General features: G+C 41.6%; 1 protein-coding gene across 1 annotated transcript; it reads left to right on the top strand.

Moving 5' to 3' along the window:
• Positions 1-1,093: 1,093 nt before the first annotated feature.
• On the top strand, positions 1,094-16,910 carry CRNKL1 (crooked neck pre-mRNA splicing factor 1). Its single transcript, XM_047068560.1, has 14 exons — positions 1,094-1,222; positions 3,016-3,168; positions 4,204-4,295; positions 5,117-5,275; positions 5,740-5,906; positions 7,658-7,836; positions 8,980-9,150; positions 10,591-10,782; positions 11,459-11,518; positions 12,192-12,272; positions 13,051-13,290; positions 14,458-14,559; positions 15,002-15,250; positions 16,195-16,910. Exons 1-14 carry the CDS (start codon positions 1,172-1,174, stop codon positions 16,360-16,362), a joined length of 2,064 nt encoding a protein of 687 aa, XP_046924516.1. The 5' UTR covers positions 1,094-1,171; the 3' UTR covers positions 16,363-16,910.
• Positions 16,911-16,959: the final 49 nt, after the last annotated feature.

Genomic DNA, 16,959 nt, shown 5'->3' with positions numbered 1-16,959 from the left:
CACAAAAGATTTTTAGGATAGTGAAACTGTTCTTTACCATGCTATGATGGTAAATATAGGCCATTAAATCCCATAGAATCTACAACACCAAGGGTGAACCTTAATGTTAACTGTGAACTTTGGGTGATAATGATGTGTCAGTGCAGGTTCATCAGCTGTAACAAATGTACCACTCTGGTGGGGAATACTGACAGTGGGGGGAGGAGGGATGGCAGGCGTGAGAAATAGGATTCTCTGTACCTTCATCTAACTTTTCTGTGAACCTAAAACTACTGTAAAAGATAAAGTCTTTCTTTTTTTTTTTTAATTCTCAACCATTTTCTTGCATATAATTTTTCTGTTTTGAAGACAGGTCAAGAATTATACCACCTATCATTTACCGAGAACTTTACATAGATTTTGTCCTTAATGCTGATAAAATATATACTAGTATTTTAGTCTCATAGTTAAGGACATTGAGGCTAAGAGAATTTACGTAATTATGGCATTCACAGAAAATTTAAACATCTGTTTATCTGACCACAAGGATGGCTTATTTGTCAGTACTCTGATGATTCATTTTAATTTTTCCTATTATCTGGTTTTAAAATACCTTCAGTTATTTTTTATTACAAGCCTTAAAGTTTATTTGTGCACAACTGTCCAGAAAGGAAAAGGACTGGACCTCAGAGACTACAAAGCCTAGAAGGCAACGCGGCGCCGGGCTACCTAGGAACCCAGCAGCTCGCCCCCTTAGCATGCTGGTAATGGTAGTTTTCTGGCCGGCCTCTCTCCCTCCGCCCCCAAGCGTCCGGACCCGAGCTTTGTTCCCACTCCCCTTCCCTGGCGCCACGGTTCGACAGACCCACCCGTCCCGCACAGTCATCCCAGTCTCGGAGACTGATTTGGGGTGCGTCCCTGACGCCCTGAATCCCGATCCCGCTGGGTGGCCAGCGCTACCCATCTCACCTGCAACTCTGCGATGCGGTGCTCAGAGAAGGACGCTCAGCCTGGTTACCACAGAAACGAAGTTACAACTGCGTCACGACGCGTGCGGGAAGTCAAAGGTCATACCAGCTAGTTCCGCTTCCTGTTCCGGGATCCCGGTTGTTGTCAGAACGCTTTGGGGTTCCAGCCAGTCTTCCGGCCTATTTTTGGGGTCCAGGTTGGCCTGAGGTCTGCTGCTGCAGCCATGGCGGCCTCCACCGCAGCCGGGAAACAGAGGATTCCCAAAGTGGCCAAGGTAGGCGACCGCGAGGGGCTTTGTGGGAGGAGGCTCGGGAGAGGGGCTGTTCCAACCTCCGTGGGGCCTGCGGCGGGAGAGGGTGTGGTGCCAGGAGCAGGCCTACCCCGTGCGGGCCCAGGGGAAGGAGGAGGGTTCAGCCGGTGGTTGGGGGCAGGCTTTTGTCACTCCTGAGCATTCCCGAGCCGTCGTGGCCTTCGTTCTGGGAGGTGTTTTTGTTGGGGAAGGAGTGGGGTCATTTGGCAGAAATTAGTGCGCTAGGAGCTAGGAAGCTATGATCTAACGCGGGCGACGAGCAGTGCTCAAATAAGACACGAGTTAGTGTAAAATTGCAACCTTGCCAAATGCTCTGCTGCAGCGTAGAATATGCCATGGAATAGTTGTGTGAGGGGTCTGCAGAGTAAACTTTGCTGGGGAAGTGATATTTAAGCTGACACTTGATGGCTGACAAGGAGTTAGCCCAGCTGATTGTTGAAGGAAAGAGAGGGCATGCGTTGTGTAGCGGCATTAAGTTAATTAAACAATAAATTTGATGTTATCTGGTATTTCCATGGGTGGCTGATACTTAGTGCTTAATACGTGACAGGCTTTGTCCTGAGCCTTTGCAGATGCCCTCACTCTAGTCTGTTTCTCCAGCCCAGATGGCTCTCTTGAGCTTGTCCTTTACATACTCATTTAGACAATTCCCCGAGATAATGCGTATAAATCACATAGCACATTATCTGTGATTACATATGAGCTAGCATCATTTTGAGATTCTTCATGTGGCATTAAACAATTAATGTGTCTTATAATTCAATTCCATAAAATTTGATTCGTCACCAGTGGTCCAATAGAAGTATAATGTGAGCTACGTTTGTAATTTAACTTTTCCTACAGCTACACTAAACAGTTAAGGGGCACCTAGGTGGCTCAGTTGATTAAGCATCCGACTTAGCTCAGGTCATGATCTCATGGTCTATGAGTTCAAGACCCGCATTGGGCTCTGTGCTTAACAGCTCAGCTCAGAGCCTGCTTCAGATTCTGTGTCTCCCTCTCTCTGCTCCTCCCTTGCTCGCTCGCTCACTCTCTCTCAAAAATAAATAAATATTTTTAAAAAAGAAAAAAAACAGTCAAAACAGGTGACATTAACTGTGTATTATCTTTAACTCTGTATCTCCAAGATATTGCTGTTTCATGTAATCAATATGGAAAATTTACTTCGATAGTTTTGTTTTTTTTCATGCTAAGTCTTCAAAATCCAGTTTATATTTTACCCTCACAGCCCATCTCTGTTTGGACTCACTGCATTAGCTCATGGCTGTTGTGTTGGGCAGCTCTAAGACCTCAAGAAACTTACAGTCTAATGATGGGAAGTTACTGAATATTATCTTTGATTTGAAATGCCATGAAAAACCAAACGCAACTTGAGACATTATCGTTCACCTGGGGCATTAATAGAAAAATTTTTTAAATAGAGGTTGTAACACTAGATAAGATGTGGCACACATCTTGATAAAACCTCTAGTGAGAATTTTACCTAAGGAACCTCAAAGTTTATTATTATACTAATCTAAAAGGGGACACTTGGTATTCTTGCTATCTTTTCTCTTAAGACTTACCTATGGCTTTGTAATAGATCCCATGCATAAGAAAGAAAACATTGTGTTTACTTTCATAGAGAAATGAAAACATGTACAAAGAGAGCATCTGGTAATAATACTTAAAAAGTTCACACCCCCAAAAAATGTCTGTTTTCCTAACCTTGTGTGATGAGCATCTATTAAAAATGGAAACGTCTTCTGTCTTAAAAGGTGAAAAACAAAGCCCCGGCTGAGGTACAGATAACTGCCGAACAACTCTTAAGAGAAGCTAAAGAAAGAGAACTTGAGCTCCTTCCACCTCCACCTCAACAGAAGATCACAGATGAAGAAGAGTTAAATGATTACAAACTAAGGAAAAGGAAGGTCAGTCAAGGTGATACCTTCCAGTCTGTTAATAACATTGTCAGAGTTTGCAGAGTTCCTCATTGGTTAGAGAGGCAATAGCATAAGAATAGTTTATCGTTTCTAGCCCCATGAGTAGTGTGACTTCTGGTTACCAGATAATTGCATTTTGCTTAACTTTATAAAATATACCATGAATTATCTTTAAAAGTATAAAGAAATTAAATCCACCAGAGACATAATTTTTGGTAGTTTAACCAAAGAGGTGGTAGTTTAACAAGTGAAACATGTGACAGCTGTAAGGGGCTGGACTTAACCAAGGCCGCGTTGTGTACTCTACCACTTTCTGCAGTAGGATTTAAGACCTGGGAAAGAGCCATGAAAAAACTTGGGGATCTGACCTCCTTACCCTAGAATCCTCACTCTAGAGAGTAGTTTTAAACCACTAACCCTGTTGTATTTACTTACTAGTGATGTTTAAAGAGTGATGTATGAAATTTGGAGATGTTACTGAGAGGAGTGAAATAGTCAAAAACATTTTTATACTAGAAATAAGTATAGAGTATATTAAAGGATCAGTTAGTTATTATCAGTAATAAGAGAAGATATCAACAACTTTGCTAATAATTCTGTACATCTAAAGTTTTTCTCTTGGTTTGCATGTAAGACTTTAAAGAAACACTTGAGATTATAACCTTCATTATGAGTTTCTTATTTCCAAGGATTCCAGGATGTAATTTCTCCTAAATAACAACAAAATGAATAAATCTTTTTAGAATAGAATTAATGGAGTCGCCTGGGTGGCTCAGTCGATTAAGTGTCGGGCTCTTGATTTCGGCTCACGTCATGATCTCACAGTTTGTGGGATCAAGCCCCATGTCAGGCTCTCTGTTGACAGCATGGAGCCTGCTTGGGATTTTCTCTCTGTCCCCCTTCTTTCTCTCTCTCAAACAAATAAATAAACATTTTTAAAAAAGAACAGGATTAATGGACAAATGAAGATGTCATTTTTACTTATTTTTCCCTTCAATTTGACCCTTTTATCCCTTCCTCTAGACTTTTGAAGATAACATAAGAAAAAACAGAACTGTGATTAGTAACTGGATAAAATATGCACAATGGGAAGAGAGTCTAAAGGAGATTCAAAGGTAAAATTACTGAGTGTATTGTTTCATATATAAAGATGTAAGTTAAGAGACAGAAAAGAAATAGGAAAAGGTAAAGCATGAGTGAAAAAGAGTGTACCTCTGGTAGTAATTTTCTAAATTGTTCTGTGGAACCCTAGGGTCCTTTGAGGGGCCTCTGAGGCACTATGGTGGGAGAGTCCTGGGGGGACCACAGAGGAGATGCTGTAGGTGGGTGTCACCACCAGCACACACTCTACAGTCAGAGAAATGCAATTTCTTCTGCTTTCTCTGTATTCGGATTCTTTTAAATAAAAATCGTTCCTCCAAAAACTGCTGACCAACAAAATACAAGTCACCACCTGGCTCTTCCTATTGCCCAGCCTTTCTGCACTCTCCTGGCATGGCACACCCACTACCCCCGCCGTGCCTGTGTACTTGCCACTCCTGAGGACACAGTGTCTCTTTGCCCTACACTAGGCTCTTCTCTCTGCCTGGAACGAGCACCCCTCCTCGCCCACCTTGGCTTCTGGAGCTTTCCTCAACTTCTCAACTCTAGAGTTACCTATTATTTAGCCTTTTGCACTAGATATTTTTATTCTCTTTTGCTTCCTGATGTAAAGCTTGATTATAACATTTACTATATTGCATTGTAATTACATTCATGTCTGTCTTTCTCTAAGAGTCTGTAGCTTCCTGAAAACCTGTCTTTTCACTTTTATATGCCCAAAACCTGGCTCATGGTGGACACCTGATAAAATAGCAGGGCACCGCAGGTGGTTTGAAATAGTTGCCACATATGTTGTGTGTGCTACTTTGACATTCTCCAAATCTGGCTTCTTAAGGGCTCGATCCATATACGAACGTGCTTTAGATGTAGACTACCGAAATATTACACTCTGGCTGAAATATGCAGAAATGGAAATGAAGAATCGCCAGGTCAACCATGCCCGAAATATCTGGGACCGGGCCATAACAACTCTGCCTCGAGTCAACCAGTTCTGGTAGGTTTCTCATCTACTGAAGCAGCTTTTTGTAAGCTAGAAAAGTTCTGCCTTTCTGTGCATTTATTTTATTTCTGTAGTTGTAATCGTATGTATTTAGTTTACGTCCTACTTTTTCTTTAAACATTCTGTAAGTGCTTTTTCATGTCTGTAGTATGTAGTCATAATCACAATGTATAAAGCTTGTGTAATCAAAACTAAAATTTCGGTTGTAATCTTTTATATGTAAGAAATATCTTGTTGAACTAAGCAATTTTTTAAGAAAAAATTACCTTTTTTTCCTATGGTTCATCCTTGCAGATCTGTATTTTGATAAGAAACCATGTTCGATTTAGCTGTTGGGGAACATAAAGGCCTAAGTCTTCTTCACATTTAACAAAGTTAAAACTACAAATGCTGGAGATTATTTTCTTTCCCTAAGTCATTTTGACGATGACCCATATTTTTGGATGGTTTTATTAAAGGTACAAGTACACATACATGGAAGAGATGTTAGGGAACATTGCTGGCGCCCGGCAGGTATTTGAGCGCTGGATGGAGTGGCAGCCTGAGGAGCAAGCCTGGCACTCCTACATCAACTTTGAGCTACGATACAAAGAGGTGGATCGGGCCCGCACCATTTACGAGCGATATATCCTTCCAGCCAGTCCGAGTGGCGCTGTTACTGTCCTGGGTGCCACTCGTCCCATGGAGGTGCAGTCACGGTCTGGGCGCAGGGACAGTCGTTAATGTGGTCATGGTGTGGGCGCATGGACGGTCATTAACGTGGGCCGGGAATGAAAGATGCAAGTTCAGCCAGCTTCGTAAGCTACATATATATTTTCTAGAGACACAGGACAGTCAGAATAAAAGTTCGTAGTCTGGGTAATTGAGCTTTTTTCCAGTGAAACTTTGGGTTTGTTTATATTTTGGCGTTAATGCTGTGGTTCCTTGTGGAAAGTGACACACCAAGGCTCTGGCTCCTGTAGCCAGTCCTGTTTCTCCAGGGTTTTTTTCCTAGGTTTTTCTAGGGTGTTGGTCATTAGCAGCACTACCGGAGGCCCCGCCAAAGGATGGAGACCAGAGGGAAACAGAGTGTATTGCAAGAAGCTCTGCTCCGGGGCCAGCTGGATGGGTTCGAGTCCCTTCTCTGGCATGTGTTAGTGGGGCAGCCTCAGATGAGTCAGTTAACACTTCTGAACCTTGTTTTCTCTGAAACAAGAATGAAAATGAAATAGAATCTGCCAAGATTAGCTGTGTTTCAGGTTAAGATTATAATCTGTATAGGGTGGTGGGTAGCGTGTGTGCATGTGCCTGGTTTGTGTGTGGGTATGTGCATGCATGTGCGCCCGTGTACATATTTTGCTTAGGAACAGTGATTTGGTATTTGCAAATTAAGTGGTAAGAGTGACTTCGATGAACATAAATACCAGGATAAACAAAAATCTACTTTAATATATAATTTTAAGGTCTCCATTACCTCTGCACATTTTAATATCAGTTTAACGGAAGCTTTTATGACACTTGTTATGTGCCAGGCCTTGCTGGAAGCACTTTACAAATATCACCATTCAGTCCTCAGGACAGCCCTGAGCACAGGATCTACTTGAGTGTGCAGGATGGGAAATCCAGGCGGAAGTGGCTAAGCAGCGAGGTCAGGGTCTCGCAGGTGGTGGTAGAGGTGGGCTCAGAGCCCAGCCGCAGCTTCTGAGCCTTTGCTCTTAACATCATTGTCATATTTGAAGGTGTTACTACTTTGGAAGTCACGATTTCCTCAAGCAAGGTAGAAGAAAAATAGATACATCCTATTAAGAAATAAAATGGTAATTTAAAACTTTTTTAATGTCAACTACATTTCAGTTAAAAAATAAAGCAAAACCTTTCTCTTCTGACTCTAGTTAGCAGTTTTGTTTTTGTGCTTTTTTTTTCTTAATCATTAATTCAAACATTAACATTACTGAGCATATAATACAGTAGGTGCCATTCATTGAGCACATTCTTTTGGTCCAAATCTGCTAAGAGCTTTATACCCATTTCCTCCTTTAAGGCCAACAGTCATCTAGTGAGGTTGGTTGGTGGTCTTTTTCTCTATTTACAGATGATAATGCTTGAGTCTTGGACAATTTAATGACTTATTCAGGATGGCATTGATAAACAGGCTTCAGGTTTTTCACTTCTCCACACTCACTTGTACCCATTACTGAAGTACTGAATCAGCACTGGAGGAAGTCGGGTGAACAAGACACGGCCCACTCCTAGAGGTTACAGATTAGTGTTTCTTTGCCTTTGCCCATGTTTTATCAACCCTATCATTGTAGTTAGCATTGTTGGGGGTTGGGTTTGGTGGGTTTTTTTTTTTTAAGCCTCATTGTCTTGCGTGGTATTTCCTTAAGTCCCCTGAACTTGTTCTCGTGCACCCTGATGTTAAGAATTGGATCAAGTATGCCCGCTTTGAAGAAAAACATGGTTATTTTGCCCATGCACGGAAAGTGTACGAGAGAGCCGTTGAATTCTTTGGAGATGAACATATGGATGAACACCTTTATGTTGCCTTTGCCAAATTTGAAGAAAATCAGAAAGAAGTAAGTACACCTGAAGAACTCAATTACATTGCATAACAGCCTAGGAAAGATGACTTATTGTGCACGCTGAGTTCACATCCATCTTACCCTTGGAAAAAATGTTTTCAAATCTCTAAAAGAAAACAGTATATGTTTGTGGCTTAGCTGCAGATTGGGAGCCAAGCGATTATAAATCGTATTAAACTGTCCTAATTGTGTTGTGCTTTGCTTGAAAATTAAGCTTTTGTATCAATGATAATATTATGTGTAAACTGAGAATTCGTCATTTGGTCTCCACACTAAAGGGCTCTACAGGTAATAAACCTGGAAAACAAAAGCCCAGAGCGCTTAGAGAACAGAAGTTGAAGTGAAAACAAAGATTGCCCCACAAATAAGTCAGTTCTATTCTTATACATGGAAATAATTCTTTAAAGTAACTTAAATACTACAATCGAGCGAGATGCACTGAGGTCCAAATGCAGAGTCTTACACTTATTGTGATAAGGACTTCAGATCCTGTCCCAGGGTCAGTGGGAAGTGTGAAGGGTGTTAAGCAGAAGAGTGGTAGGACAGGATTTATATTCGAAGGAAAGTCTCTAGCTTATTTGTGGAGATCATATTGGGAAGAAGGTGGCAGAAGGGGAAGTGAGGAGGCTTTTGAAGTGGTCCAGGGAAGAAATGCAGATGGCTTGGGTGTAGGGAGGAAGCGAAGGGCTCTGTTGCAGAGACAGATGTGGCAGGGCTCGTTGAAGTAGTGAATGTGGGGAATGAGGAAAGGAGAAGAATCAAGGAGGACCCAGGAGGTTTGGGGCTTGAGCAAGTGCATGACCGTAGGTGTTGCTTACCAGGACTGGGAAGACAGAGGTATCCAGGTTTGGTGTGAGAAACAGGAGGTCAGTTTTGGACCTGTTTATTCTGAGATGCACGCTGACATCCGACCGACAACCTTAGGTAGACAGTATTAAATATGGAGCTCAAAGGAGAGTGCCAGTCTGTCCTGACTGAAATGAATACTCTCAACAAGAGGGAGAAGAAAAGTCTTTATTTTGGACACTTTGAGAACTCAGAATCTACCAAGCAATGTATTCTGTCATAATTACTTTCCACGTTGTGAGTAAAATGAGGATACTGTGTTGTAGAAATAATCATCCTGTCTGCTTTTAGTTTGAAAGGGTACGGGTCATCTACAAGTATGCCCTGGATAGGATTTCAAAGCAGGAGGCCCAAGAACTCTTTAAAAATTATACCATCTTCGAGAAGAAATTTGGTGATAGGCGGGGTATTGAAGACATCATTGTGAGCAAGCGAAGATTCCAGTATGAGGAAGAGGTGAAGGTGAGTGCTGGCGTGGACGCTGAACTATGTGGGTAACTATAGCAGCTACAGTAAAGCGAGGGCTAGCAAGGGAGAGCTTGCAGGAATCATGCCCTTGGTGATGTGTCCCCAGTAATTGGCAGCTGTTTCAATAGGAATAAGCAGGACTGATGGAAAAGGCCAGCAAGCACAACTCAGGTTTGCTCTGCCACTCACATGTTGATTGCTGGTTGTGCACTGTAGAACCTGAGCAGAAATTGAGAATCCATTTGGGGAGTCTGGGTGGCTCAGTTGGTTAAGCATCTGACTTCAGCTCAGGTCATGATCTCATAGTTCGTGGGTTTGTTCGAGCCCTGTGTCAGGCTCTGTGCTGACAGCTTGGAGCCTGGAGCCTGCTTTGGATTCTGTGTCTCCTTCTCTCTGCCCCTCGTCTGCTCACACCCTGACTCCCTTTCTCCCTCTCTCTCTCCTTCCCTCCCTCTCTCTCTCCCTCTTTCTCTCTCACTCACTCAAATTAAATAAACATTAAAATTGGGAATCCATTTGAACTCGTTTCTGAAGAAGGAAGACTCAGAGATTTAGCCAAACTCAGAGATTTGAGTTTTTGTACACTCCCTTTTAGCTTAACTGCTTGAACAAAAAATGTAGATAGATAAAGTTCCATTCTCATCTCTTCACATGTAATGTACTGTTTTGATTTGAATTCAAGATCGTAGCATTTTCCTTTACCGGTCTGCTGTATATCTAAAATATTTTGCTTAGTCAAATTAATTAGGATATGGCCAAACAAAAGGCTGAATCTGGTGTTAAATGAGGTCAGCAAGATATGTTCAAGATAAATGACTATTAACTGAAAAGAGCAGGTGTCACAATTGTGACCATGGTTATAATTCCACTGTAATTTTGGGACACCTGGGTGGCTCAGTCAGTTAAGCGTCCAACTCCAGGTTTCAGCTCAGGTCATGATCTCACAATCATGGGATCGAGCCCTCCTCGGGCTCCTCACTGAGAGCTCAGAGCCTGCTTGGGTTTCTGTCTCTCTTCTCTCTGCCCCTCCCTCACTCATGCTCACTCTCTCTCAAAATAAATAAATAAACTTTAATTCCCCTGTAATTTTAAATCTAGACATAATGTTATGCAGTCACATATGTAAACAAAAACATTTATAATAGGCATCTAATTATTGAATACTTACCTTGGGGCTGGTGTTTGTATATGAAAGCAACCTTGCTCTGAGACACCTGGCTAATAATCTCTCCTCTGTATTCCTTTTTCTTTTCTATTTATAAAATCTCAGTCATTTTTGTTTGTTTGTTTGTTTTAATGAGATAGGATGAGGAATCTAGAAAAACAGTTGCTAAAATATAAGAAGGCAATCTAGTGTCTTCTTTTACCCTCATGGAGTCCAGCAAGTGTAGCTCTTGGTTTGATTTTTGTTCATTAAACTTGGCATCTTTCTAGGCTAATCCACACAATTACGATGCGTGGTTTGACTACTTGCGCTTGGTGGAAAGTGATGCCGAAGCAGAAACTGTTCGAGAAGTGTATGAAAGAGCCATTGCCAATGTGCCACCCATTCAAGAGAAGCGGCACTGGAAGCGCTACATCTATCTGTGGGTCAACTATGCGCTCTATGAGGAATTGGAGGCAAAGGTAAAAAACGGAATCCCACATCAGCTGTTGATGGCTGTCTCAGCCCTGCGTGTACAGCTTGGCCACAGCTCAGCCACCGTGGGTGGTAACTGATATTTACAGTCCCAGAAACAGGAATTTAGTTTTAGGTTCTCAGCCATACAGTTACGTATTCTCTCTGTAACCTTTTAAACTCTGTATACCTGTTGTGGGCACAGGTAAGGTTTTTTTGTTGTTGTGCCGTCGTATTTTGTGTTTTAAACCTGAGGCACAAGAAGATTAGTACTTGGACTTGAAAGGGAACAATGACCCAGTCCTTAGCTTAATTTCATATCATACCCTGTATTGTCTCATCAGTAGGGATCACAGCTAGATTGCACATCTTTGTTTTTAGTAAAGATCAAGTGGGATTTTCAGAAATCAGTTGTGTAAATTAATTGGGAAAGATTAGCTTTCTACTGTGGAGACTATAAAACATCTTTGTTTCTTTGTGCTATCAGGCGAAAAGCCTTTCTACAGAGAAGCTCTCAGAGTTTGATGGCTATATTGTACTTTTGATCATAAATGATTAAATCAGAGTTTGAAAATAGCAACTTGCAAAAACATATTCAGTGTTGGGGGTATACATTTTTAATATCAGTAGAAAGTATTAGTAACAGACTTCAATATTTTGTGAAAATTTCTTATCCTAATACAGGATCCCGAGAGGACGAGACAGGTATATCAAGCTTCTTTGGAATTAATCCCTCATAAAAAGGTATGTTTGCTATAAGTGTTCTATTCCAAACTGTCAAAATCCTACTTCTGTTTCTCGCGAGTAATACTTACTGTTTGAATAGTTTGCTGTGCTAGGCTCAAGTGAGAACCGGGTATGCTCCTTGCCTCAGAAAACACCTTACAGTCTAGTTGAGAGAACAGCCTGTGTTAAGTGATGAATAATACAGATAATGTAGAAATTCATAGGAGGATGGAGGAAGATGCACATCCAGAGAGCACACAGCACGTGCAGGAAACAACAAACAGGTGTTTGTTGGCATCCGAGTGGACATAACGCATGCCTGGGTGAACACCTGGTGCATGTTTTGGAAATGGTTGAGACGTTATCTCTGCCCTACTTCCCAGCATGAGAAACAAGTAGAGATGTTGGCCGAGTTACCTTCTAGAATAGAGGTGGTGTGTTCTCTCTGCTCACCAGCATACGCACAAAACACCAGGGGCTGCAGGACCATGCAGTGCAATAAAGTACCTGGATTCCTGTTTGTAACTTTTATGAAATAAACATCCTATTTGCTTAAAAACAAGAAAACACGTCTGTCTTCGCTCTGAATATGTAGGGAAATCTAATCGCATGTGGCCTTTTATTAAATTTTTGACATACTTCAGTGTCATTGAAGTGACTCTCTTAGGTGTTTTGTGCTTTTGTTTTCTAGTTCACATTTGCCAAGATGTGGTTACTATACGCACAATTTGAAATAAGACAGAAAAATTTACCATTTGCCAGAAGAGCTTTGGTGAGTAAAGAAAGGATCGAGATGCATCATTGACTTCTATGAGAAGAAAATTAAATCTCAGTGCCTACAAGTTGGATAGTTCCTACTAAGAATGCCACAGAATTGTTCTGCCTTTATAGCCTGAGACATGTCAGAAAATGCATGGCCTTTGAAGAAGGATTGGGTGAAAATGTAAATTAATATTGGAAGCTTTATCTGTAGCTCCCAGTTACCAGCTCTTTACTCAGACTGGAAAGATCTGATCTTAGTTCACATTAGGTCTTAAATCAGCTCTTTAATAGACTGATGTGCAAAATTCAGGGGTGTTACATGCACCTTCCTCTTAACAGTTATTCTGAAGTGTCTTGATAGGATTAAATACTGTGTATAAATGCAGTTATCCTTCTACTAGCCACTCTTGCCCTGGCTGTGGGCAGCAAGGCAGATTTCATTCTATGATTACCATTTCACTTATGGGATGTTTTATCCATTTGACGTCCATATTCCCTACATGCTCCTGAGATACTAAGTAAAATCCAGAGTACTTGTGCAGACAGTTCTGAAACACTCTCTTGCTGAACAGGCCCCAATGGGCATAGGCCCTCTTGACTGGTGGGGGAAGTAGAGGGTTTCAGTTGGCCTTCTGTCAAGAACCAGTGTGGACATTGTGATACCACAGAGGGAAAGAGTGGCTTGTCATGTTCTTCTGCAACAGAGAACAGTTGTTGGGATAGGTTGGTGATGTCTGTGCACAGATTGAACCCACATATCCCAGTGATTTGGTCATTTTATTTTCCAGGGAACTTCCATAGGCAAATGCCCAAAGAACAAGTTATTTAAAGGTTACATAGAATTGGAGCTGCAGCTTCGAGAATTTGACAGATGCCGGAAGCTTTATGAGAAGTTCTTGGAATTTGGACCTGAAAATTGCACCTCTTGGATTAAGTTTGCAGAGTTAGAGACAATCCTTGGTGATATTGAGAGAGCCCGGGCAATCTATGAGTTAGCCATCAGTCAGCCACGCTTAGACATGCCGGAGGTGGGGATCTCAAGTTGAATATAATCTTGTTTTAGATACTTCTCCAGCATTGCTTTAGATAACCATCTAAATGTGTGTGCATTTCACATTATAAAGGTAAATTTACTTGTAGTCTTGTCTGCTCAGATTAGTTCTTTCTGTGTGGGAGATAGCAGAAGAAGGATGGGGGTGAGGGGACCCTCAAGTAGGATACCAGGGCCCAGAACCCCATTGTGACACCAGGATGAGTTGGGATATAATAGGGTTTGTGACTGGCTCTCTGCCTCCTTTCCTCAAACAGAAAGCTAACTAAAGGGATGGAAACAGGCAGCAGGCAGCCCCATCTGGAGAACTGGAAGTTGAGACTGCACATCCCCAGATTCTCCTAGCACAGTTTTGCCCAGATTGGGCCAGCAAAAGAAGCTGTATGTAAAGCAGGATATTCCTGGAATTACTACTGCCACTGTTCTGGCCTGCCACAGGACCTGAAATCATCCCTTCCGTATTTAAACTTGAGCCACGAGGTGGCGCCAAACCACAGCTAGCACCATGTGAATCTCCCAGGAGCCACTGAAATCACCCAGCCCTTTTATTAGTCTTGCCCTAATGTGACTCTGCATTTTATGGCTTGGGCTCCACCAGCCGCACTAGGTCAGGGCCTTATGTGTTATTGGTTCCATCGGTTGGCCTCAGCTCCCAGGCATCCAGGCCACATGTGACTACATCCTTGTTCCCTGACAGGCCGTACCTAGCAGGTGGGCTGCTGCTTACTGAATAGTTGTTGAAGTGAATTCAGACATATGAAGGAATTTACAGTGGAGGTAAGAATAGTATATCCTGGCCTAGGCATGTCCCTGGCAACGTCAGTTGTATGTGACAGGATCTTGGCAATGTCTGGGAGACTTGGCAAGTCTCTGAGCTTTTTGTGGTAAGTCCAGCATTTGAAAAACTCTGAAAGAGAATCCACAAATGAATCCAAAGCCTTTTATCTCATAATGTAGAATTGTAGCCAAATTTTGGCTTGTAAATGCCAGTATTTTTATTGTGTCCACATGCTGCCTAGTCTTTAATTGTTCATAGAAATCCTGGGTTTCTGGATGTCCTAGGTTGGAGTGGCAGTTAAGCTCAGCTTTGGCTAGGGACATGTTGCTCTTTAAATGTCAAGACTGACTAAGTTCTCTTTATTAGGTGCTTTGGAAATCATATATTGACTTTGAAATTGAGCAGGAAGAAACGGAGAGAACACGAAATCTTTACCGACGATTGCTTCAGCGAACACAGCATGTCAAGGTATCCTGCACTCTGTCGATGATCTTTGATTTTGCTTAAATCAGCAGTCCTGAAGGAGATATTTTATTTCTGTGTTTTAAGTGTTCTGTTTTGGTTTTGTTTTTAATGATTTCCTTGCTTTTAGAAGGTGCCCGTGAGTCTCAGAGGACTTTGCAATATAAAGCTTATACCAAGTCAGTATTTATACTGCATGGGAATAACTTCAGTATCACAGGATTTAATAAAAAGTTCAGCTCTTTTCAGGATTTTAAGACTCTTTCAAACTTACTCGGATATAGAAGCAGACAGCTTCAGCATTATTGAAGCATATAATCAGTGTGTTCTTTGGAATCCTATTAGTATGTTCAGATATCATTAACTAGAAATTCATGTTATTGTTACTACGTGAATGTTTTCTGGGTGACATGGTTATTAATTTGGTTCTATAATAATTTTTCATAAGGTATGGATCAGCTTTGCCCAGTTTGAGCTGTCTTCAGGGAAAGAAGGAAGTTTGACTAAATGCAGACAAATTTATGAAGAGGCTAACAAAACCATGAGAAACTGCGAAGAAAAGGAAGAGAGACTTATGTTGCTGGAATCATGGCGAAGCTTTGAAGATGAATTTGGAACAGTATCAGATAAGGAGAGAGTAGACAAACTCATGCCAGAGAAAGTCAAGAAAAGAAGAAAGGTCCAGGCTGATGATGGGGTAAGAACTGAGCCCTCGGAGCTGGTCATCTCATGTCAGATGAGCGAAAATGCATCTGACTTTGAATTTGTACTTTTATGTGCCATTTACAATGTGAGCATGGGAAGAGACAGCCTGGAGTAGAAGACAGTTGCAGTCTGGCTACCATGGAAGCAGAGAGCAGGGTGTATGGTCCACCCAAGGCTAGAGAATAGGAGACAGCTGGCAAAGACCTCTTGGAGGTGGTTGATTCCAGGAACTGCATGTAGTGTGGTATTTCTGGAACATTAAGCAGGAGGTCAGAGTGGAGGGAAATGAAATTCAACTTCTAAGTCGGACCCAATCCAGAGGCTTTGTAAACTGTAGGCAGACGCTTCTGCACAAAATGACATGCCCCAGTAGTTGGCATCTCCTGCAGGCATACTCGAGGAGCTTAGATTAGAGGAAATCTGTCGGGAGGCTGTTGTAAGCAAGTGATGGTACAGGCTGGAACTACAGTGACCTTTAGGAAGCCAAATCAGTGACTGACTGGAGATGGGCAGTAAGGACAGGGAGTCGGAATAGTGCACAGATTTATAGCTCTCACTACCAGGTAAACATGAAGTAAGTCTTTAAAAATTTAAAATCTTAGAAGACTGAAAGATGGAGGAGGAGACACAGAGTATCTTCTTGATTGACTACAGAGGAGCTGTGCTTTGATTTTTAGGATCTTCCACTGCTTTTTAGCTCTCCACGAGCTCCCCTTGCAGCAACACCAACCCCACAGCTACTCGTTCACTCCTGATCTTGCAGGCCCAGCCCTTGTTCTTGCTGTGATGGGCTTTGATGTTGTTTCATAAGATGAACATGAGATGAATTTGAACTCTGGGTTTGGCAGTGAAAATTCTCCACTTTAAAGTAACTGCAGTTGAGTATTTCAGCCATGTGTTGGCTTATCTTTTCATTGTTTTACTTTTTGTCTGTAGTCTGATGCAGGCTGGGAAGAGTACTATGATTACATCTTTCCCGAAGATGCTGCGAACCAACCCAACCTCAAGCTCCTGGCCATGGCCAAACTTTGGAAGAAACAGCAACAGGAAAAGGAGGCTGCTGAGCAAGACCCAGATAAGGACATTGATGAGAGTGAATCCTGATGTTCTTGTTCATATTGAGAAGTGTGTTACTATTTTTATAAATTAATAGTTTGGAACTGTTGTGACTCCTGTAAGTTTTTGTATATTTCACCAGTAATGAATTGATTGGAATCTTTGATAGCTACTTTTTGAATAATTTTTAAAATGCTCTTGGCTTAGGAGTTGCAAGTAATTTTTGTAACTGCTGGATTTATCAGTCCAAACATTTGTCTACATCATGCATTAGAAAATCTAATTGAGGTAATGCTTAGCATCTATTTTAGATGGACCTGCAGACTTTTGAAAGTCTTTTTCTAGTTTTCAAGTTATGTTCTACAGTAACTTGTAAGGTATGGTTTTTTCATGCTTGTCTTCATAAATATATTTCACGCACTCATCTGAAACCTGTAACTTTTTCCTGTCTTCAGAGTTACACAGACTTGAGTTCCATTCCCAGCTCTGCCACTTAGTGATAAATAACTGAACCTTTATTTTTAGTTTCTTTACTCATAAAATGAGCTTCTGCCACTCATTTTGAAGATTAAATTAGAAAAGGAATATACCTGGTACATAGTGTTAAGTGTTCATTCCAAGCCACTTTCCTAAATCCCTTCCTTC

This window comes from Lynx rufus, unplaced genomic scaffold (assembly GCF_022079265.1).
Source record: "Lynx rufus isolate CCGP_SWC_20201006 ecotype Redwood Valley unplaced genomic scaffold, mLynRuf1.p SCAF_8, whole genome shotgun sequence".
Classification (NCBI taxonomy): domain Eukaryota; kingdom Metazoa; phylum Chordata; class Mammalia; order Carnivora; family Felidae; genus Lynx; species Lynx rufus.
The sequence above is the reverse complement of the archived record's forward strand: the minus strand, read 5'-3'. Positions and strand labels throughout refer to the sequence as shown.